This window comes from Sodiomyces alkalinus (assembly GCF_003711515.1).
Source record: "Sodiomyces alkalinus F11 unplaced genomic scaffold SODALscaffold_1, whole genome shotgun sequence".
Taxonomy (NCBI): domain Eukaryota; kingdom Fungi; phylum Ascomycota; class Sordariomycetes; order Glomerellales; family Plectosphaerellaceae; genus Sodiomyces; species Sodiomyces alkalinus.
Genome location: NW_021167079.1, coordinates 5884960 through 5906221, shown reverse-complemented (window position 1 = coordinate 5906221; position 21262 = coordinate 5884960). Strand labels below are relative to the sequence as shown.

The window sequence follows — 21262 nt, the reverse complement described above, 5'->3', positions numbered from 1 at the left end:
TCGGTGTGGGGTCATGGAGGCAAGCAACAAAACGTCACTGGCTGGTCTGACGTCGATACTTCTAACAGTGTTCCAGTTGTCGCAGGGGGGCACCTGGGATACGAATTAATACCGGAACGTGCGAGGAACGAGACCCTTGACCTTCGAGACCTTCTACCTTCTCTCCCCCGCATTGGGTCTCTGCTGCCATTTTTCTGGCATTTCGGGTCCGTGTATGCACGTCGTGACAAGTTGGTACGTAATTATTAACAAGGCCAGGGGCAGGAATGGAAGTCATCTCCTTCAAACCCCCTGTCGACAACATGGTTCTCGATGGTCCCACAACAAGTACCTATCCGTACACCACCCTTCGCACTCCGTCTCGCGAGGGCAATTGATTGAGGTTCTAGGTGAGGAGCATGAAGTAGCACTCTATATGCGGCGCCGTTGTTCTCCGGGACCCCTTGTTGCTTTCTTCTGCTTCTTCTTGCGCTCAGAAGCCGCGCCCATAAACCGTATCTGGCGCTGGACCGAGTTACTGACCAAAGGCAAGGGATAAATAAGGTAGGTAAGGTAGATAACATGGAATGGCGGCATGTCGACATGGAGCCGGACCCCTATTTCGTAGTACTGTTGACCCATCACCTGCCATACTCCGTCTGTCTTTCCCGACTAGTCTGTCCAATTGCAATGAAAAATTCACAGAGGCCACCCCGAGGAGTCAGGTGCGAGCCCCCAAGCAAGGAAGCACTTCGTACCAGAGACCGTATGTCACCGGCTTGGATCCGTCTCCAACGGCCGACTTACCTTGTAACCTACGAAGTACAAAGCCGGATGTCGAGGACGGGATGCTGGGGAGAGGTGTGAAAGAATCTTCAGTCTTCTCCGTATTATCGGGGCCCGTTTGCCGACACTCTTACCGGCTCGCGGGGTGCCCAGGGGGTGCTTATCTTCGCAAAAAGGTAACGAACGATTTGACCCTACCGACCCTTGATGAGGAAAGCGGAAAGCGTCACTTGAGGTAGGGCTGAGGAAATTCTCCATCAAGGCGGCATGGCTGCCTCAGGGGCTCAGAAGGACAGAACAGAGGCTTCCGAAGTAATTAATTACGGAGTACACATACTGGTAATTGATGGAAGGGACGGACCCCCGGATTTAGAAGACCTGGCCAAGAATTTCATCACAGGTACTGCCTTCCGCTGAACTAAGACTCTAGCTAAAGTTGTCCTTGGATTGGTTTCTTGCCCCCCCCTCCCTTTGACTCAGCACGCGGGGGCTCTGGAAACTGGGACCCCCGGAGTTGAGATCTAGATTGAGATCCGGATTCAGGTTCCATCTCCCCCAGACTGAGCCAACTAACCCAACCCTATTCGTACTTCACAAGTCTGACAGCGGTGATGATCATGACGATGTATCAGAACAAATGGAGGATGAACGGGATCGTGGTGCTTGTCCGTTCCCTTTCCACCCGGCTGAACGGAAAACATTATCATATTTCGCCGTTTCGCTTCCTCACATACCTTATCTACTTTAGTACTTATCAGGTACTTCGTACCTTGCCTTACAAACCCGGGAAGCCTTGTTACCTCCAATTTCCCACTTGTCTGTGGAGGAGTGGACGTATCATCCCCATAATAAATGACGTTACTCGAGTCCGACCTGCCAGCGTCTGCACAGGAAGAGCCGCTTCCCCTGCGTGCCCGCTGTGGATCCCTAATCCGAAAGCCGCCATTGGCCGTATCATGACAACAAAATCACCTACCACATGCAACTTGGCTGCGGTCAGCCTGGCTTTTGTTCCGACTTCTCCCGACCTCGTACTGAAAATCCCAAATCGTACCTGGTATCTTGACCGACGATACCTCGCGTCGTGATCAAAAGCCATACTTCTCCTTTCACGAAAAAGGCAAGGGGAACAGAAGTCTCGACCTAGTCTCTCCCGGTCAGCGGTGAGACTCGTGACGCATAACTCCACAGGTCGCAGGTCTCCGTACAAAACCTATTATTATTATTTTATAGGTCGCGTGTCCTCGGATACTTCCAGATTCATGTCACGGGGGTCATGAAAACCGCACGCTTCTCATCTCGCCCTGAAAGCTTCGATGGACGGTCTGGTCCCCTCTGTGCTGGTGAGTCTGTGACAAAAGAACAGGGTCTGGCCGAACTCGTGACGTCGAGACCTTGGCCTATCCATGTACTGTACACGTAGCTCCACACCGAAATCCTCCGTTGGACCGGGGGGTTCAACTGGCTTGGGGCTGAGTAAACCCAGCAACGACGCCATGTGAACCATTTCGGGAGACGCTCGGCTCCGCATTCCGCTCCTTGCACCCCTGCATCCCTGTCGACCTGATTGAAGTTGCAAACGGAAGCCCGATCAAACATTTAAACCGATTTCAGCCCAACCACCTACGTATGTACAGTCCTTGCGCTTTCCGGCTTGTTTTCGTCGCCCTGTGACTTTCTAGGCCTTTTCTCTTTTCCAGGGGTCTTTCCCCGACACGAGAATCCGCCGGAATCCAGTTCATCTACACGTAGAGGTCGTCACGTCTCTCAAGTCACCTGTCGGAGGTTAGGTATGATCGGGCTATTTCTGTCCATGCGACAAGATGAAGATGCTGGAAAATGTGGAGCGTACGCTGTGATAACGGATAGGCACTTGAGCTCCATGAAAGTAATTCATCTGGCCCTGGAAAGCCTATGTACTCGTTCTATTGCATTTCACGTAAGGCTCTATCATGACGGCGACCATATGCCCCCCAGCCGCCCCCCTGCTCCAACTACTGGCATGCCGGTCTCGCGTCATCGCTAGCATCCCGCTTCGTCTCGGGAATTGTTTCCTCGGACTGTTGCCGCGATCCATTTATTCCCCTCCCCGGACACAGCTGTTCTGTGCCAAAGCTTCGACAGACTGCTATCTTCACCCGGTTCCAAAGACGTTTCAACGTTTCGGCACAAGAAACAGGCCCTTGGTCATCTATCAGTTCCGTTTGGTTCAAGACGAGTCATCCGTGATCAGCTTGATGATCTTGCCAATAGCAATAGTTTGACCCTGTAGTATAGTATTAGCGATCCACATCCCCCCCGAAAAGTCCCAGCAAGGCGTTCCGTTTTGTCCAACTACGTACCTGGTCTCGGAGAGTGAAGCGACCCATTTGTGGGTAATCTTCGAATTTCTCGACGCAAACCGCGCCGGCGCCGCCAGTCACTTCCAGGCGGGCGATGATGCTGTCTCCCCTCTTGGCGTGCGACGGCGGCAACTTACTCTTTCGGTTGGTCCCCTTCTGCAGCTTATGAAGGAGGGCCGCGAAGGTCACCTCCTCGATGGCCGCGTGGACGTGCAGGACGCAGTTGAAACCGGCCGTCAGGATGTTCTTCAGTTCCAGGATCCTGATCTGCGCCTCGAAGGCCGTCACGGTGTGCACCAACCGCTTCGGCGAGCAGAGGACGAATCCCGGCGAGAGCTCGTCCTCCTCTACGCCCCTGAGGCGCATGCGCACCTGGTCACCGCACTGGGCGAGCTGCACCTCTTCTTCCGTCTCTCCGTATATAGCCGCCACTTCCACGGTTTGCTTGTTCGGCATCATGACGAGCGACATGCCCTTCTTGGCCACACCGGCCTCGATCTTGCCTTCGACCATGGTGCCCAAGTCACGGTACTTGCCCGCGACCGCCATCATGAACGGCGCGTTGAGCTTACGCTCCAGCGCCTGCATGCCGTCCAGGTATTCCAGCAGCGACGGGCCCTCCCACCACGGCGCCTTATCCTTGGGCACCCTATCCTTGATGCCCATGCCCTGCTGCGCCGCAATAGGCATGAACGTTACGTCCGTCTTCAGATTGTAGCCTGTCCCCTTCAAGAACTGGGCGAGCTTGGTCGTGCACTCCAGGTATCGTTCGTGGGACCACTCGACCGTAGGATCGTCCATCTTGTTGATGACCACGATGAGCTTGTTGACGCCCTGGGTCTTGGCAAGCATGGCGTGCTCTCGAGTCTGGCCTCCTCGCTCGAAGCCCGTCTCGTACTCGCCCTTGCGAGCCGAGATGACGAGGATGCCGACGTCGGCCTGTGACGCGCCGCCAATCATGTTGGGTACGTACGTCTTATGACCGGGTGCATCGAGGATGCTGTAACGCCGCTTCTCCGTCTCGAAGAAGCCCCGGCCCACCTCGACGGTCTTGCCCTTGGTGCGCTCTTCCGATGTCAAATCCAAAGCCCAGGAAAGGTACCAAGTCTCGCGACCGGCTTCCCTGGCGTCTCGCTTGTACTTGTCCATGGTCCGCTCGTCGACCATGCCGGTCGCGTAAAGAATGGAACCGCCGAGGGTGGACTTGCCGGCGTCGACATGGCCGATGAAAATGATGTTGACGTGTTCCTTTCCGTAGACTTCCTTGAGGGTGTCCTCATCGACGTCGGCGGACTGCTCCGCCTCGACAGCATCTGCCGCCCGTGATGACACGCCTTTGGAACCGGCCGTGGGGCTAGACCTCCCCGAGGAAGGCGAGGGAGACGTCTTTCCTGATTTAGCGGTACTCTTGGTCGTTGCCCCCGTTTTCTCGATGGCCTTGGATGCGGTAGCCTTGGCGCCGACGGCAGCTGCAGTGGGGCCGCCATCATTCTTAGACGCCTCCGGAACGACTTTCTTTTCGACCTTGGCAGGCGCAGTACCGCCAATGGAGAGAACTTTAGTCTTGGGTTTGGCGGCGTCTCCTCCATCGAGGCTCAGTACTTTGACACCACCCTCCTTCTTCACTGACGGCTGGGGAGCGGGAGCGGTCGCAGGGGCCGGCTGAGCGGCGGCAGCCGGAGTCGCTTGGGCCTGTCGGTGCTGGGGGGGCTGCTGCTGCTGCTGCTGGTATTGCTGCTGCTGACCCTGGCGGCCTTGCTGACCCTGCTGGGGATACTGTTGGCCTATAAAGGTGGAGAGCTAGTCGTCAGAGGCGAGGGGCAAAACAACCAGGGGCGGCTTGGGAAAGGGAAGACGAAAAAAAGAAAAAAAGAACAAAAGAAAAAAAAAAAGGACAGGAGAGTTGAGTAAAACGTACCGTAAGACTGGTTGTAGCCTTGCTGACCATACTGTCCGTAACCTTGTTGTCCTCCGTACTGATCAAACCCTTGTCCGCCGCCGTATTGAGGATAGTTGTAACCCTGGTTGTAGTACTGCTGGTACTGGGCCGCATAGCCTCCATATTGCTGGCCTGGCTGGAAGGTTTGTGCCGAGGGCTGGAAGCTGGCAGCACCAGGTTGGAAGGTCGGCGCTTGGGGGTTCTGCTGCGCGTTGATGTTGAGCTGCTGCTCGGCCTGTCGCGACAGGTTATCGTCCTGCTGGGCAGCACGGTCGTCTTCCCAGGAGTTGAGGTTAGACATGACGACTCGTTTGAACGCTGATCGGTCGTGGGGGAGCGACTTTTGTGTGACGTTGACTGGGTTTATATGATGTGACCGGACGTCCGTCTGGGGCCAGGACGTCAGTAGTCAAAATTGATGGCGGGGTAACTGCGCGGCTTCGCCTTGGGAGGGAGGAACTCGCGCTCGACGGGGAGAGGTAAGACGCCCGGGCCGTCGTCCAAGAGCCTTAATGACCGATTTTGATGGGTGAAGGGCGTAGAGAGGTAGAGAGGGGTGAATCGTCCTTCTGTTGTATTTTCTCGTGGCACGGTTACGAGAGGCAGCAAGTCTGAAGATTTTGCCCGAGCAGAAAAATTGGGAAATCTGCGCCTGACAACTGGAGACATTGTTACTCGTTAGGGGGTGCTGTGGTTGAGGGTGCCCCACCAAGCAAAACAATGCGGGGTGGCGATGGATGGTGCCTTGCCACCGTGCGTGCCCCTTAGCATATACGTTGTATACACGGATTTGTAAGGTAAACACTAGAAGATGCTGGGCTATATACACAGCTACTTATTCAAGCGCACTGTATACGCACGTTCATGTGTTTGGGGTCACCAAACCAGGCAGCAAGACTCGTGAATGGAGAGAGTAAATAAGGTACCTACCTGGGAGGTATCTGAATGGTATCTACCTACCTACCTTATGTGAAATTCGATTGCCATTGTCCAAGCACACGATGAGAACAACACTGCTTGGCATCTGGTACAAACGGTCTTTATTCTCTTATCCAACAAGACTCTCCAGAAGTGAAAAAGTGGCTTTCTGGCCTGGGGATGTGTATAATTAGTACACCGTTCAAGGTGCAAACTTGGCCATCGTGCTACATCATCTCACTACCTCTGGAGATGGGAACCGGAAGCTCACCATGGACGCCCTTTTGTCTCATCTTGGGTACCAGGCACTGAATATGGCCATGCGATCTGGTATCGCTCTGACTTCGACATATGCTGTTTCCCAGTGCTCACGGCTTCTGAGGAAAGTGGACGACAAGAGTATCCTGGACGAGCTTGAAGGATTGCAAAGGCAATTGAACAGCAAGATCAAGGTTTGGACTGACTCGGCCGCCTTCGATTTTGTCACCGTCGAGCTCGCAGGATGCTAACTAAGGTATATCTTCTCACCTGCAGGTCCTTTCACCAGCCATTGATCTCATCGAGCTCAAGTAGGTGCCTGGCCGTTCCTTCCTTGCCACCATGGAGTAGGGGTTTTTTCTTCTTTTTGCTAATGCTATTCTGGTTACTGGTTACAAGGTCAGGTAGAGGGAATGCCTTCCTCGAGTCGGCACTTCCACTCACCAGATCCCTGCACCGAGACATTAACTTACTAGGAAGGGAACTAGAAGAAGTTGCCTCGGCGGTTGAGGATGCTCACCAGGGCACAAGTCGGGCAAGGACCACAGAAGCGCAACGGGACCAACTTGGGCGTATTATTTCAGACATCAAAGACTTACTCGGCCGCATAGACCGGGAGATTCCGCTGCTGCACATGGCCATCACCGCCTCGGGGGAGAACCTCGCGTCATCACTGTCTCCGGGGGTTTCGCCATCTAGGCTGATGCAGGCCAGCGCCTTCCTTTTCTTTGGCGATACCTTGTACGCAAGCGACCCCGAGCGGCCGGTCCAGATTGGACCCGCCTTTACCCTCTCGCTCTACATGCTTTTCCTTGGTCATGCGGATCACCAGCCCTCGTCCGTCTCGCAACCTGATGCGGATGGCAGGTTCCCAGGCACCGGTAGTCCTGGTTCGCCTCTGAGGTCGTCCCAGAATGGATGCTCGGCGAGACCGTATGGGGTGGAAGAGGGGACAAGGAGGCCTCTGTGGAAGGAAGTCATCCACAAGGCTAGGGTGCGTCTCTGTCGAGTACCCTACAGTTATGTTTTTGACGGGTCGCGCGGATATCGGCCAAAATTGTCAAGCGATACGCCTGGCCGCAGCAGCGTCGATCCGGCAGCAGGAGGTCCGGAACAATATGGCTACCATATCGAGATCATCGAAGACCTAGACGACGGCAGAGTCCACGACGAGGAAGACGAAAGGGCTTCACCTTATGATGATATGGTCCGGGCCGGCCTACGCGAGTCCATCCCCGTACACCAGATATCCAAAGTCTTCTACGCGGATACCGGGCGTATCCTCAACATCGGAAACAACGCAGAGGGTGAGCATAACCCCGTTTTGCTTCTCAAGCGCGATGTGGACGCAAAACCCCCGATGGAGATGAGGCAACAAATGGCTACGTGCGAAGATGTATTCGAGGGGGAGGATAGGGAGCCCGGCGACGAGCAAAGGGAAATAAACTGGCAGTTGCAGCAAGATTGCCTGGAGGCTGGGGTTTCCGGCGTCACCGATGTACCTCGAACGCCCAGCGAGTCTGGATCGTGGGGATTGCCCAGCGACCTCGACCCGGAGTGGATCGCTCTGGAGGTGTTCGAGGAAGATGAAATCAGCGAAGATGGGGAAGATGTGGCAGATGGAGACAGAGACTTTCCCGAAGTGCTGGAGGGCATTCCGGATCGAAGCGGAGCGGAGCAAGAGGTGGTTGGCGGCACCACTGAACAACCGCCAGCAGCCAACGATCGAATTTCGACGGTCCGGGTTTCGGTCGACACGACGTTGACCCAGAGGATCAAGAATATATCTTTACTACAATCCTCGCCCGTCAACTCGATACATAAGGCGGAGTCCCATGCGCGTGCGAGCGTGTCGCACTCTATGGAGAAGACGCACGCGACCGTAGCAGTGGCCAGGTCGCCATTTGGCGCCGTCACGACGTCGCTGTCCTTGCTCGAGATGTTGATTCGCCTGACGAGCCTGCAGGAGTTCCAGCAAGCATCTCATCTGACCATCCACGACCACGTCCTAAATTTCTTTCTGGAAGAAACATCTACGACGGGACTCAGGGGCGAGGAACGGTGGAAGGCACGCAAAGAGGCGAAGCGGCGAGTTGGATTCGATCCGTATGCTGATTCGCCGACAAAATGAAGAATAATTATTTCGTACGAGTCGGCAGATGTATGCACCAAGACGTGATGTGATGAAGAAATACGGGTGCTCTTGGTTATGGGGCTGTTGTGTACTGAATTTTTGGTTGACCGACAGGTCAGTCAGTGTTCCTCGTCGAAATTCAGGGGCACTCCGTAATACCTTATCTTATCATGCACCTAAGGTGCCTGCTGACTCAGAATGTAAGTACAACGTACTCCCTTTTTATGTCAACGTATGAGGTATTTACCCCGCACTGTAGAGAGTACAGGTACATTCCACATGAGTGTAAATTGTGAGAAATTAAGTAACTGTACATGACGCTTTGCTTTTCGTACCTCGACTCGGTTGCCCCTGGAGAAAATTATGTCATTGTAAACGGAAGGCGAAAGGCCAAACACGAGGTCTTAATAAGGTACCTTTACTTTTCCTTACCTTATTACTCCGTACTCGAGTCCGCAAATCAACACCAATTCAAACGTCCACATCGCCCCTCCGCGTGGCTCTTACATTCATTCAACGGCAATCTTCTACATATACGCCGAGGCATCTTGTCTGAAACGTCGTCTTGCGCACCGTTTGTGAACAAGCCTCCTGGTTGGTTTGTAGCAGAAGCATCGCTGGTTGCTGCCTATGAGGTGAGGACCACCCTGCCCTCGGCCGCGTTCTGCGTCTGTTTATATCATCTTCGACCTCGGATCTAATCTATGGTTGATTATCTCATCTTGTACATGATAAATCCAGGAGCTGACTTCTTCTGTAAACCTACAGAAAGCCAGGTGCTTGTTTTGCTTTTAAGCCCCTCAACAGCATCGCATCCGACGATCAACCCAACCACTTGAAGACACACTACATCCCTCGTTCAGAGGCCGCGCGCAGCCACGACCACAAGCTTCACGGTGCTTCTCATTCTGCTTCCGTCATGGTTAAAGAGAGAGCGCCCCCAAAGGGCCCTCTGCGTCCCATTGATCTGAACGAAGATGCCCAGCCCGTCGCACATCGCCCAGAGAAACACCGCCCCCAGGAGCTGGATCCTGATTCTCTAACTGATCAGTTCGACTCCTTGCAGGTGTCGGACTCCTCTCGAGAAACACAACATCCGCACCGGGCCAATACAGCAGCGCGCAGAACAGACCTTTCCGACGTTCTTTCGTCGCTCGCGACGCAGAAGCCTCGCCAGCCAACAACAGCTCTGGAACAGCCCAAAAGCGCCCAGAGGTACAGCGACGACGACGACCTGGCCTCTTTCTTCTCGAATATCGGACGTCGCGATGATCCCTTCCACTCGTCTTCCTCGAGTCACCCAGGGTCGGGCCATCACCCCAAAGTCATGTCGTCCCGGAAACAAAAGGCAGCCGGTGTGTTCAATGAGCGCAAATCTCGGCCCGAGCACCACCGAGATTATAGAATCTCCGTCCCTGCAGTACCCGTATATCAGGACCGGAAGCCAGAACCTGCCAACCTGTTCAGCTCGATTGCTCCCGATGCGCGCCCGGCAACATATAGACCCAAAGTCGAGATGGGAGAGCCCGAATTCTACACCGACCCGGCAAAGGCATCCGCCGACTTGAAGGCACTACTCGAAGGCGGCTTGGACGAGGACGAAGAAGATCACAACGAAGGCACGGGCAAAGACGAAGACGAAAAGAAAAAGGACCCGATCCAAAAAGACGGTTCTGTAGAAGGCCTGAAGGTCAAACTACTACCTCATCAGGTCGAGGGTGTGGAGTGGATGCGAGGTCGCGAGCTCGGACCCGTCAAGAAAGGCAGAGTGCCCAAAGGCGGCATCCTGGCCGATGACATGGGCCTGGGCAAGACCCTTCAGACCATTGCCCTGATACTGAGAAACCGCAAGCCCAACAAGGATGAAGAGGGCTGGAAGGAGCCCTTCAGCCGGATCGAGAAGACCACCCTCGTCGTCGCTCCTCTCGCCCTGATTCGGCAGTGGGAGGCTGAGATCAAGGACAAGGTGGCCAGGTCTCACGGCCTGAAGGTCTGCGTCCATCACGGGCCCCAGCGCACAAAGCGTTTCAAGGACCTGGCGTTGTACGATGTCGTCGTGACGACGTATCAGGTCCTCGTCTCCGAATACGGCCAATCTTCCGATACCGAACACGGTCTCAAGGCTGGGTGTTTCGGCTTGCACTGGTGGCGCGTCGTGCTTGACGAGGCCCACACGATCAAGAACAGAAACGCCAAGTCCACAAAGGCCTGCTACGCACTTCGGTCCGAGTACAGGTGGTGTCTGTCAGGTACACCCATGCAGAACAGCCTCGAGGAGCTGCAATCTCTCATCAGGTTCCTGCGCATCAGGCCGTTCGACAACCTGGCGGAGTGGAAGGAGCAGATCGAGAAGCCCATCAAGAGCGGCAAGGGCCACAGTGCCATTCGACAGCTGCATAGCCTTCTCCGGTGCTTCATGAAACGGCGGACGAAAGATATCCTCAAGGCCGACGGTGCCTTGAACCCGGGCGGAAAGCCGAACGAGGAGGGGAAGGAGACGTCGTCCACGGGCTTCAGGGTCACGGAGCGCAAGGTCGTCACGGTCTCGGCCGCGTTTTCTCCCGCCGAGCGCCGGTTCTACGACAGGCTGGAAGCCCGTGCCGACGAGAGCATCGAGAGGATGATGCAGCGCGGCATGAACTACGCCAACGCCCTGGTGCTTCTGCTCCGGCTCCGACAGGCGTGCAACCACCCCAAGCTGGTCGAAGGGAAACTCGACAAGGACCGCGACGCCCTTTCGGGCGAGGCGTCCCAGAAGGCTTTGGACGCGGAGATGGACTCGCTCGCCGATATGTTCGGCGGCATGGGCATCGTGGCCAAGACTTGCAGCATATGCGGCCGGGGCCTTTCCGTTGCCCTGGCCAAGAGCGATCAGGATATTTGCGAGGAGTGTTACGGTGACTTGGCCTACTTCAATGAGAACGAGACTGTCAAAAGGAAGAAGCCAAAGCATAATAAGGCAGGGAAAATCAAGGAGAAGAAGGTTGTCAAGAAGGTTACGGTGGAAGAAGAGGAGGAGGGAGCCTCGCCCCATGGAAACAAGCAGCAGCAGCAGCAGCAGCAGCGACGGATCAGGAACCGGAATGCGGTTATAGATAGCGACGACGAGGGTGACGAGGGGTGCTGGCTCGTGCCCGAGGATCAGCGTGGTCAGCTTCGCCTGGGTAAGGCTGGAGGGGAGGAAGATGAGAATGCCGAGGGAGGGGGCGAGTGGCTCGGGAACGAAGATTCGTTGCATCCTTCGGAACAGGGGGGTGATGACGACGGAAGCCAGTTGGACAGCTTCGTTGTAGCCGATGAGTCTGTCAAGGAGGAAGAGGAGAAGGCGTACGAATCAGACGACACATTTCCGTCTCTTACAGAGCTGCCGGCGCGGAAGTCCGAAGCCCCGAGACGGTCCTTGTCCGAGGGGGAGACGAGCTCTTCGGCCTCGGAAGACGACGACGACGATGACGATGACGAAGATGAAGATACCGGCATCGACGAGTCGGAGGTCTACAGCGATGCTGATTCCTATCACCACCGCTACCAACACGGCCAGCCCAGTCAAATCCTCGCTTCTGCCAAGATCCGGCAGATGATGCAGATTCTCCGTAAGGAGGCCGACGAGCACAAGTTTATCATCTTCTCCCAGTTCACCTCCATGATGGACCTTGTCGAGCCGTTCTTGCGCAAGGGAGGCTTCAAGTTTACGAGATACGATGGGAAGATGAAGAACGACGAGCGCGAGGCCAGCCTCCACCGGTTGCGAAACGACAAGAAGACGCGCATCCTGCTATGCAGTCTCAAGTGCGGTAGCTTAGGCTTGAACCTCACGGCGGCGACGCGTGTCATTATTGTTGAGCCGTTCTGGAACCCTGTATGTCGTCCCCCCCTCCCTTTTCTTTTTCGGCCCCTACCACAAAGAACTCTTGCTAAGGATAAAAATGTCCAGTTCATCGAAGAACAAGCCATCGACCGTGTCCATCGCCTGACCCAGACCATCGACGTGATCGTCTACAAACTCACCGTCGAGAAGACGGTCGAGGAGCGCATCCTCGAGCTGCAGGAGAAGAAACGCCTGCTCGCCCAGACCGCCATCGAAGGCGGCTCCAAGAAGGACTTCCTCAAGCTCGGCTTCGACGAGATCATGGACCTCTTCCGCCGCGGCACGAGGCCCGCGGAGCCTGCCAGCCAGGGGAGGCGGGAACTCGCCGGTACCAGTACCAGTACCGCTGTTCCCGCGCCGTCGTCGTCGTCGTCGTCTCTGGGTCCGGCGATCAAGAAAAAGGGACCGAGGACCGAGGATGGGATTTATGGGCGGCGCTGGTGAGGGCCGAAAGCCGTGTCGCTTTTGCAGGCGGCGTCACTTGTCCTCTCTCCCTGGTCGGGCGTTGACTCTCTTCGGATTTGGGTTGTCGATGGGACACCTTGCTACTTACTACTTACTCTATGGGCAGGGCATGGGCAGGGCATGGACAGGGCATGGACAGGGCTGGGACAGGGCTGGGACTGACATCTATGCTTAGGATGGGGTGGATGGACTCTTGGGCGTCCAAATATGTGTTCATGACTTGCGTGGTCTTTTTACGTGAATAGACACATCGAGGGCGGCGACACACAGCTGTGCGACCCTTCATTGTTTGCCTTTTCCTTTCGCTTTGCGTCTCTCCATCCGGCTTGCTGCCTTCCCCTCTCCTGCCATGCGTCTTTATTCGATCCCCGCCGCCCCCCCTTTCCATCTACGAGCTTTTGAGCACAGCTGGGCAGCAGAGGAAGCCCCTTGCACCCACGATATCATTAACCAGACACCCAGGAATGCGAATGGTAAAGGGTCGGAAGGAGAAAAATATTGCTTTCGTTATCATTCATTCAAGCGACTCCTCCCATACAAAGCCATGAAAACCCACTTCAAATTTACGAAGAGACGTGTTGCCCAACACTGGCTCTGCAGTTTCAAAAAAAAAAAAAAAGATTAAGCAGGCGTACTAGGTTGTTGTCAAGGGAGCGAAAATCGTCTCCTCTACTGGATCTCCCCCCCCCATTAAGAAGTAGAAATATATATCCAACCGCCTCCCCTACCATTGCGGGATGTCGCAGGAATGTGGACTCTAGCACAGGTTCTGGCTCCGGTGGTAGTAGTCACCAGCCGCCGGCACGCTAGGGCCAACCCCCCGACGGCGCACTAGGCGGTACGTACGCCTTATACTGCGGCTGCGGCGACATTTGTCCGCCGTGCTGGCTTGGGAGCCCCTGCCTCGCGTCGTAAGCCGCGCCAGCGGGTTGCAGGGGAGGAGGGGTGAAGGCGTCCGTACGATCCGGTCCAGACGGTGCGGATGGTGCGGACGGTGCGGACGGAGCCGGGCCTGTGGGTACGGGGGGCGGGGCCTGGGAAGGCGCGCTGCTATAGCCATCAGGGGCGGCTGGAGGGGCCGACGGCGGCTGGTAGCTCTGGTACGAAGGCTGAGAAGGTTGGAAGGCGGCGGGTGCTAGCGCGTTGGCGGAGCCGGAGCCGGAGCCGGAGCCGGCATTAGGGTAATTGCCGTACTGTTCATCGGGGGAATAAGCGGGAGAGGAGTAATTGTAATTCGCTGAGGACATGGGGTTGTGAGGTGCAATCGGAGAATCATAAACGGATGTGGCCAGTTCCTGGGCTCCGTACGTGCTTTGGCGATGTTGATCGGGGGGCTGCTGCGGATATGCGCCATAAGGATTGGACGGGGTGGGGACCGGGGGCGGAGACGAAGTTTGGATGGGCTCTGGTTGGCGGGGGTCCGGTTCATGAGGAGGGTAGGGCTGGGCTGGAGGGGGCTGGGCATGGTGGGCATGGGCAGCCTGGGTCGGGATTTCGGTGCCGGCTACGTAGAAAGGGGCTGAAGCGGGTTGGCTGGGGCGTCGCAAGTTAGGCGAGGGGCTGGAGTGGGGAGGATATTGAGGTTGGTCTAGGAAGTCACGGGTCAGGATGCATAATTCTATTTTATTCCTCAAAAAGCTCAAGTCAAGGCAATTCACCTTGTGGTGTGGGCGCATAGTAACCCTGTTCTTGCTGAGGTTGCCCGTGAGAGGCGGGAGGGCCTTGTGGATGATGTTGACCCTGGGACGGACCTTGAGGGGCCCCTTGAGGAGGGCCTTGAGGAGGGCCCTGGGGAGGGCCCTGAGGAGACCCTTGTGGAGGATAGCCCGACGGGGCCCCAGAGATTCCCGGTCCGCCCTGCGGCCCGGCTGGATAACCGGGCTGGGCGGGTCTCATGGCATATTGGCGGAAGCTCGGCTGCGGAGGCTGCGACATGGAGGATTCCAGCAGAGCCTCGTAGTCTCGCCGCGCTTTGATAAACTTTTCATTAAGCTGAGTGAAGTCGTCTGGCGCGAGAAGAAGGAGGAAATATTAGCCATATTGAACAAATTCACAACGGCCTGTGGCTGTGTGTCGGATGCCTATCTCACCCTTCTTCTGAGAATACTTCTCAATGAGCTTGATGAGCTTTGGCCGAATGGCCAGCGTTTGATGGTACAGTTTCTGATAGACGTGTCAGCATATATATGATGGTTCCCTCCCAACTTGGTCATCAGACGTGGTGGCGGCGGGGGGGAAAAAGAAGGGAAAAAGAACGAAAAAAGGAAAGAAAAAAGAAGACGAGGGCAAATAGAAATCGTACCGATATTTCCTCATTGTCCTCCTCCCTGGGCCCGCTGTTCGAGGTGCTCAGCAGGGTAAGCAGCTTCTCGACATTCTTAATCTCGGCAAAGACCTCGGCCTCCATTTGCGCTTCCCGCGCCAACTCGTCGGGGGTCGGGTCGGTGAGCTTCTCGACGTAGTTGAGCGGAAAGATACCCGTCTTCCCCTTCAGCGAGCCGCGCCACCAATCCTTGTAGACCGACTCCAGGACGGCAATGACGTCGCCCTTCTTGAACTCCAGTTCGCCGGGCTCGGACGGCACAAAGTCGAAGAGGGCACGTACTCTCGACACGGTGGCGGCGGTGGTGCCGGCGGGGACTGGCTGGGCCTGCGGCTGCTGTTGGGCGGCAGACTGGGTGCCGGACGGACCGGCACCGGCGCCCTCGGACGGAGAGGCGGGTTCGGCGGCCTTCTTCTTCCGCTCCTCCTCCTGCAGCGAGAGCTTCAGGGCCATTTGCAGCTCCTCGTCTTCCTTCTGGCGATCTACGTCGGTGAGACCTGTCTTCTGGGGGGCCGAGGGGGGTTGCAGGGTAGGGTTGGTCTGCTTCAGGCGGTAGTAGGCGTCGTACATGATGCCCAGATCGGCGTCGTTGTTGAACATATCGGACCACTCCTTCATACGCTCCAGGATCTTCGCCTTGACTTGGGAGTGGGTGTTTCGGTCGTTGGCCAGTTTGAGCAAGGCGTCGGTGAATGCTCGGCTGGAGAGTTCGCGGTGCACATCTTTGCCGCAGTTTTGGCTGAGCGCGTTGGCGAGCTGAATGTCAAGGTCAAGTACAAAGAAAAAGCAGGGGTCAGCGGTTTGGAACGAACGACGACGGATATTGTTTCCAAGGTGCAGGTAAAATAGAAAAAAAACTCACCTCGAGTGTGTAGAGCTGGACGTTGGCGTTCCTATGTGCCAGACGCTTGATCATACTCTGAACCACTTCCTTGGGCCCATTCTGGTCGCTACCAACACGGTCACACAGCTCGATAATAGCACCCCAGTCCTCCGAGGTAAGGTTCTCATCGGTTGCCTTGGCTGTGCGTATGGTATGGTCAGTCAGTATAAGGGGTGAGGGGTGAGGGCAGTGGGAGAAGGAGAAGAACGAAAAGGAGAGGAGAGAAGGGGAGATACGCACCAACGCCCTCATCATAGGGCCCAGCGGCGGCGGCTCGAAACATGGCGACAAGGAAAGCGTCGTTCGAGCAAGCTAAGTATGATGTGGGATGTGGTTGAAGCTGACAGACTGTGATGGTTGTTTATCGTGCGGCGTGTGGCGTGTCACGTAGCAGCGGACAGCGGAGGATGACGCTCGTGACGAATCTCGGTCCTCCTGTCGTCTGCGATGATGTCAGGCTTTGGGGGACAAATGTCGGTATGGAGAGGGGAAATGATGGAAACGAATTCCAGATAAAAAGGCGTGAGCGTGAGGTCGATTGCGAGAAACAAAATTAAAGGCTATGGGAAGTGAGATGAGAGCCCCGTGTAGTCCAGAAGATGGGGGAAAGGGGAAGGGAGGGGAGAGAGGGGAGGGGAGGGTTAGGAAGCAGGATAGAAGGATGTAGTCAGTTTGGATGGATGGCAGGCAGCCTTGCCTGGTGGGTGTAGAGGAGCTTCCCAAGGTACAGAGTACTACGGATGCGCTACGCTATCTTGGTTCTACCGTACAAGCACCACTACGCCACTGTAACTGTAGGTAGCTTGTTAAGGTAGTGACAGCGCCTTATGGTACCTTAGTGACGTGCTGGTATAAGGTAGCCACCTTCATTCAGTACCTTAGGTAATTACCTTACGTTGGTTACGCCTCACAGTTGCCCCATAATGCTTCGTCATCATAAGTGCACCGCCACATTACGTCGCGCGACGCTTCTCACCGCCACATGCTGTACCACGGACTGTTTCTGCGACTCCTGAATTTCGTAGCCGTGATAGCGATTTAAACAAGGGGGGAAAGCGGAAAGGAGGAAGAGGGAAAAATAAAGGGAAAAAACAATTAAAAATTCCAAAGTTCGAAATCGCATCTTAGTTGGTCTTATATAGCATTCTTTATACTCTCTACAAGGCAGACCTGCAAGTCGCCTATTCAGAACCCGAACTGCCCAACTCCCTAAACCATCACCATCACCATCACCATCACCCATCACCCATCACCCCTCAGCCCAGAACCATTTACGTAAAGCAAGAAGAAGAAAAAAGAGGAAAAAAGAGGAAGAAAAAAAGGAAAAAAAGAAGGGGAAAAAAAGAAGAAAAAAAAAACAACGCCATCATAGCTGGAGGACAAGATCCGAAGCCAACACCGGAGAAGAGGGCCTGGCCGAGAGACACCCGCTATGTATGAGAGTCAAGCCAAACTCCAAAAAAGAGATAGCCCATATGAATCCCCCATCCTATGGTGAGCTGATGAAACCGAATAAACTACCTGTCTGCCATCCCGCTTTTCTTTCTTTTTCTTCTCTTTTCCTTTTTTTTTCTTTCCCCTGGACTACGTCCCGGGAACCCTTGGGTTGCCCACGCCTACCCAATCCCTGTCTGTGTCCCAAAATAGTATCCACAGGAACGATGTTTCAGTGTTCCTACCATGAGCTTTTCATATGGGGAGCTCACCATCCCCTTCGAGAAACGCCGCGGGGTTCAAACTCCGTCCGGCCTCCCGAACCGGAACCTACATGTCCGCCGCCCCGTCCCTCTTCGACGCTGCGTCTGCCTTGGGCATCCATTTCCGACATGTCGAAGAGCAACGGCTCGTCGTCCATCGTCTCGTTCTCGCCGCCGCGGCCGTAACCATAGCGCCCAATCGACCCCGTGAAGCTTCCCCTGGAAGACTGGGGCGGCGTCTGGCCCCGACCCGCCGCCGCCGCCGTCATGCCCATATACCGTCGTCTCCCAAACGGCGAGCTCGACGGGGCCGATATCAACCCCCCCGGAGGCTTCGACCCGTCGGAAGACCCGTGGTGTGTCGTGTGGTGGTGGATTTCCGCCGCCGGTTGCAGCGATGACGACGACGCGCCGTCGCCCGCGTTCGACGCGGCTTCCGCCTCCGCGTGACGGCCTAGGAGCATGCTCAGCGTCGGCGGTTCGCGGTCCTCGGCCCCGAGGCTGACGCTCCTGTTCGCCGCGAAGGCGAGATCGCCGCCGTCCTCCTCATCCGCCAGCGCGCGGTTCTGCTGCGCCGCCGAGCTCGAGCGTCGCGGATGCGTGCCCATCCTAGGCGACATCGGGATGTCGATAGCTGTGGTTCCCCCCTCCTGGGTCGTTGTCGTCGTCGTCGTCGTCGTCGTCGTCGCCGTCGTTGTCGCCGTCGTCGTTGTCGCTGTCGCCGTCGCCGTCGCCGTCTGGGCCGTGCGTGTCGCGTCTTCCCTCCCGGCTTCGCTGGGACCCTCGCGCGGTGTACTCGCCCGCCGCTCCGTCCTGGTTCGAGACGTACCATACCGAATGACTGCGTTTTCGCTCAACCGCGATGGGACGATGGGCGTGTGCGGCGTGTGCGGCGACAGGGGCTTCCCCGGCGAAGAGGAGATCGACGCCGACGCCGGCGCCGCCATGCTGGGCACATTGGACAGCTGACGGCTAGACGAGCTGGAGGACCGCTGCATCTGCAGAGAGGACGCCATGTATTCGGTCAGCGCGTTGTTGGAATCCCTCATGGCGTGGAACTTGGAGAGCTGGGCGACCGTCCTGTTGGTTGCGGATTCGCCCCTTTCCGTGGGCTCGAAGCTTTTCAGCGTCTTCTTGCTCTCCAGCGCCTTGAGGAACTCTGATATTTGGTCGTCGTCAGTCTGCAGGGACCCCGAGCTAGCATTGGCCCCAGCTTCCGCGAGGAGACCCGACCCAGGTTGCGCAACGGAAGAGGAGAGGCTCTGCCGTCCGCTGCTCCCCTGCTCATCATCGGCTCTGCTCGCGCCGCTGACGGAATGTCGTCCTCTGCGATGGGTGAAGCTGCTGCTGTACCGACTGGTGGAGCCCGGTCTGGGAGAACCCGGAGGCACAACCTCGGCGGGCGGCGGCGGTCCACCGCGGAGGGAGGCAGGCATGCCAGCCGTCAGGGACGTGCGGTTCCGCGGCTGATAGAGCCCCGCCGCGCCTGGAGCGCGCGTCGTCGCTGATGAGGGAGAAGCTGGCGAGTCCGAGTCCAATGTCCGCGACATGGGAGACCCCGAGAGCGAGCCGGCTTTGAAAGGCTGGAACGACACGGAAGGACGCCGCGCACCGCTGCCAGCCACGACGCCGCGTAGCTGGGGTCTCATGGCCGTCACGGGAAGAGAATGGGGGGGGTTCTGGTCGACACTGGCTGGAACGGAGCCCGGCGGTGAGCTCGTGTCGGATCCTGGCGGCCGGACGGCTCTGAGAGCAGTGATAGGACTCGTCGCGATGGCTCCTTCCCCGTGAAAAGTAGACAGGCTGCCATACGTCTGAGGCGGCTGGAAAGCCCCCGGCCCGCGGCGATGCGAGGGGAGCGAGCCGACTTCGGTCTCTTGCCGACGAGGAACCGAGCGCTGGGGCAAGGAGGGCTTGAAGAAATCCTCGTCGATGCCCATGAAACGTGAGCTCAGCAACGACTCGGAATTCTCGATGCGAAACGTGCATTCGTTCCGGTATGTTACAGAGGTGACTAGACGGCCCACCGGCACATCCAGGTCTCCAAAGACGTAGTCTGTCGCCACGTCGCCAGGCCCATCGTACAGCGGGTACCGGACAGGGTCGAGGCCGTGGAGATCGGTCTCGCCCATTCGGATGCGGCACCGCGGCTCCAGCGCAGGATGTACACCTTTGGTGAGGGCTTGTTGGGAGACTTTCCAGGCCGGGATCACGCGAGTGGTGACGAAGAGAGAGCGGAAGAAGACGATGATTTTCTTGTAGATGGTCGGCAGCAGGGGACCGAATTCGTCGAGGTCGAGGGACGAGTCGGTCTTCAGTTGGATGCGCCACCTTTCGAGGACGACCTCGGTGGTCCGTCGTGCAGGGGGGCCCGGATGATCGTCGGTCGAATCGAAGGAATTGAGAGCCTCCATGACGTCCCATCTCTTTCCATTCTCGTCCACGACGACAAGAGTCTGGCTCGGGTTTAGACGTGACGTATGGAGGTATGTCTCGATTACGAGCGGCGGCGGGTGATTGTCGACAACACTGCATGTTCTCCAAGCCCGAAGGTCTTCTTTGAAATCCTCGAAGTCTTCGGTGTCGAGTTGAAACTGCAAACATCCGAGGGCGTCAGTGAGTGTTGTTTGAGGCTCTTTGTAACCACGCAGAGGCGTGCACGTGGGAAAAAGGACGTACCCATTTGTTGATCTTCCTAGTCCCGGAACCCTTGCTCCCGGAAGCATATCTGAGGTTCATGCGCGAGTCGAGGATGACCGAAGCGGCCTTGGTATGGAAATTCTGCGCAAGACGGTCAGGTCAGCCTCGGGTCTTCCCGTGTCGCCTTTTCCTCCACCATTCCTCCACTCCGATCTCGGCACGGCGGCAGCAACGAGTAAGCATGTGGGCTTTCTTACCTGGATGATTTGATCCAACTTTTTGTACGACTCGGCAGACGGACTTGTATCGGGACTGGGAGAGCTACTCGGGTCGTGAGCCAAGGGCCCCGACCCAGCCCTCCCATGAGGAGGTGCCGGTCCTTCTCCTTCTCTCGGGTTGTTTGACCGAAAGGGGTTCATCTGGGGAGAGGAAGCGGGGGATGCAACTCGCGGCGGATGGCGAGCTTGCTGGTGCATGATGCCGAGTAGAGCGGGGGATGATGAAGTGGCGCAGGAGAAAAGTCGGAGGGGGGCGGTTCGGGGTTCGGAGTTCGTTCGCTTGATAATAAGATAAGGGTAGGGGCTGGCACCCAGCCCAGCCTGGGAAAGGATGCAACACTCAGTCGTTGTGTTGTGGTGGATTAGGCTGGGAGGTCGGTGAAGTCGGTGAGGGCGGTGATGTCGGAATCGATCTCGAAAAGCCACCGAGCCTGCTCATCCATCCTTGGTAGCGCCTCTTTCCTGGCTCTTGTCTTTCTTCCGGGAGGTACCAATTTGACTGCGGCACCGACAGCGTCAATCCACCGTGACAGGTAAGCGCACAACGAGACTGGTGGAGTGCTGGTAGAGATAAGAGCGTTGAGGCGTAGGACCGTGTTGTGTGTGTGTGTGTGTGTGTGTGTGTGTGTGCGTGTGTGTGTGCAACAGGTATGTCCGGCTTGAAGAAGAAGAGAAAAAAAGAAGAAGAAAAGGTAAATGGACGCAGCCCCTTGACCGGTTGCCTTGCCTAAAGCTATTGATGCTTGGTAGGA

At 56.5% G+C, this 21262-nt stretch overlaps 6 protein-coding genes across 6 annotated transcripts; 3 read left to right on the top strand and 3 right to left on the bottom strand.

Annotated features, from left to right (window-relative positions):
• Window positions 1-266: 266 nt before the first annotated feature.
• On the top strand, window positions 267-2517 carry SODALDRAFT_355526 (hypothetical protein; the record flags this gene model as incomplete). Its single annotated transcript, XM_028613822.1, has 12 exons — window positions 267-315; window positions 390-513; window positions 656-840; window positions 1028-1165; window positions 1246-1278; window positions 1372-1480; window positions 1592-1849; window positions 1886-1928; window positions 2024-2112; window positions 2189-2263; window positions 2339-2392; window positions 2466-2517. The coding sequence occupies 12 exons, from the start codon at window positions 267-269 to the stop codon at window positions 2515-2517; spliced, it is 1209 nt and encodes a 402-aa protein (XP_028471126.1).
• Window positions 2518-2685: 168 nt separating this feature from the next.
• On the bottom strand, window positions 2686-5593 carry SODALDRAFT_327510 (hypothetical protein). Its single transcript, XM_028610451.1, has 3 exons — window positions 5026-5593; window positions 3108-4891; window positions 2686-3031 (listed from the first exon to the last, which is right to left on the bottom strand). Exons 1-3 carry the CDS (start codon window positions 5345-5347, stop codon window positions 2975-2977), a joined length of 2163 nt encoding a protein of 720 aa, XP_028471125.1. The 5' UTR covers window positions 5348-5593; the 3' UTR covers window positions 2686-2974.
• A 424-nt stretch (window positions 5594-6017) lies between these two features.
• Window positions 6018-8440, top strand: SODALDRAFT_348071 (Ran-binding-domain-containing protein). The gene is made up of 3 exons (XM_028613339.1): window positions 6018-6416; window positions 6499-6533; window positions 6622-8440. Exons 1-3 carry the CDS (start codon window positions 6237-6239, stop codon window positions 8351-8353), a joined length of 1947 nt encoding a protein of 648 aa, XP_028471124.1. The 5' UTR covers window positions 6018-6236; the 3' UTR covers window positions 8354-8440.
• An 835-nt stretch (window positions 8441-9275) lies between these two features.
• On the top strand, window positions 9276-12668 carry SODALDRAFT_268849 (hypothetical protein; the record flags this gene model as incomplete). Its single annotated transcript, XM_028607627.1, has 2 exons — window positions 9276-12215; window positions 12291-12668. The coding sequence occupies 2 exons, from the start codon at window positions 9276-9278 to the stop codon at window positions 12666-12668; spliced, it is 3318 nt and encodes a 1105-aa protein (XP_028471123.1).
• Window positions 12669-13495: 827 nt separating this feature from the next.
• Window positions 13496-16178, bottom strand: SODALDRAFT_267361 (hypothetical protein; the record flags this gene model as incomplete). The annotated part of the gene is made up of 6 exons (XM_028607546.1): window positions 13496-14277; window positions 14348-14695; window positions 14780-14852; window positions 14992-15768; window positions 15875-16035; window positions 16136-16178. The coding sequence occupies 6 exons, from the start codon at window positions 16176-16178 to the stop codon at window positions 13496-13498; spliced, it is 2184 nt and encodes a 727-aa protein (XP_028471122.1).
• Window positions 16179-17367: 1189 nt separating this feature from the next.
• On the bottom strand, window positions 17368-20891 carry SODALDRAFT_36054 (hypothetical protein). The gene is made up of 3 exons (XM_028614277.1): window positions 20490-20891; window positions 20272-20373; window positions 17368-20186 (listed from the first exon to the last, which is right to left on the bottom strand). Exons 1-3 carry the CDS (start codon window positions 20706-20708, stop codon window positions 17598-17600), a joined length of 2910 nt encoding a protein of 969 aa, XP_028471121.1. The 5' UTR covers window positions 20709-20891; the 3' UTR covers window positions 17368-17597.
• Between the last annotated feature and the right edge of the window lie 371 nt (window positions 20892-21262).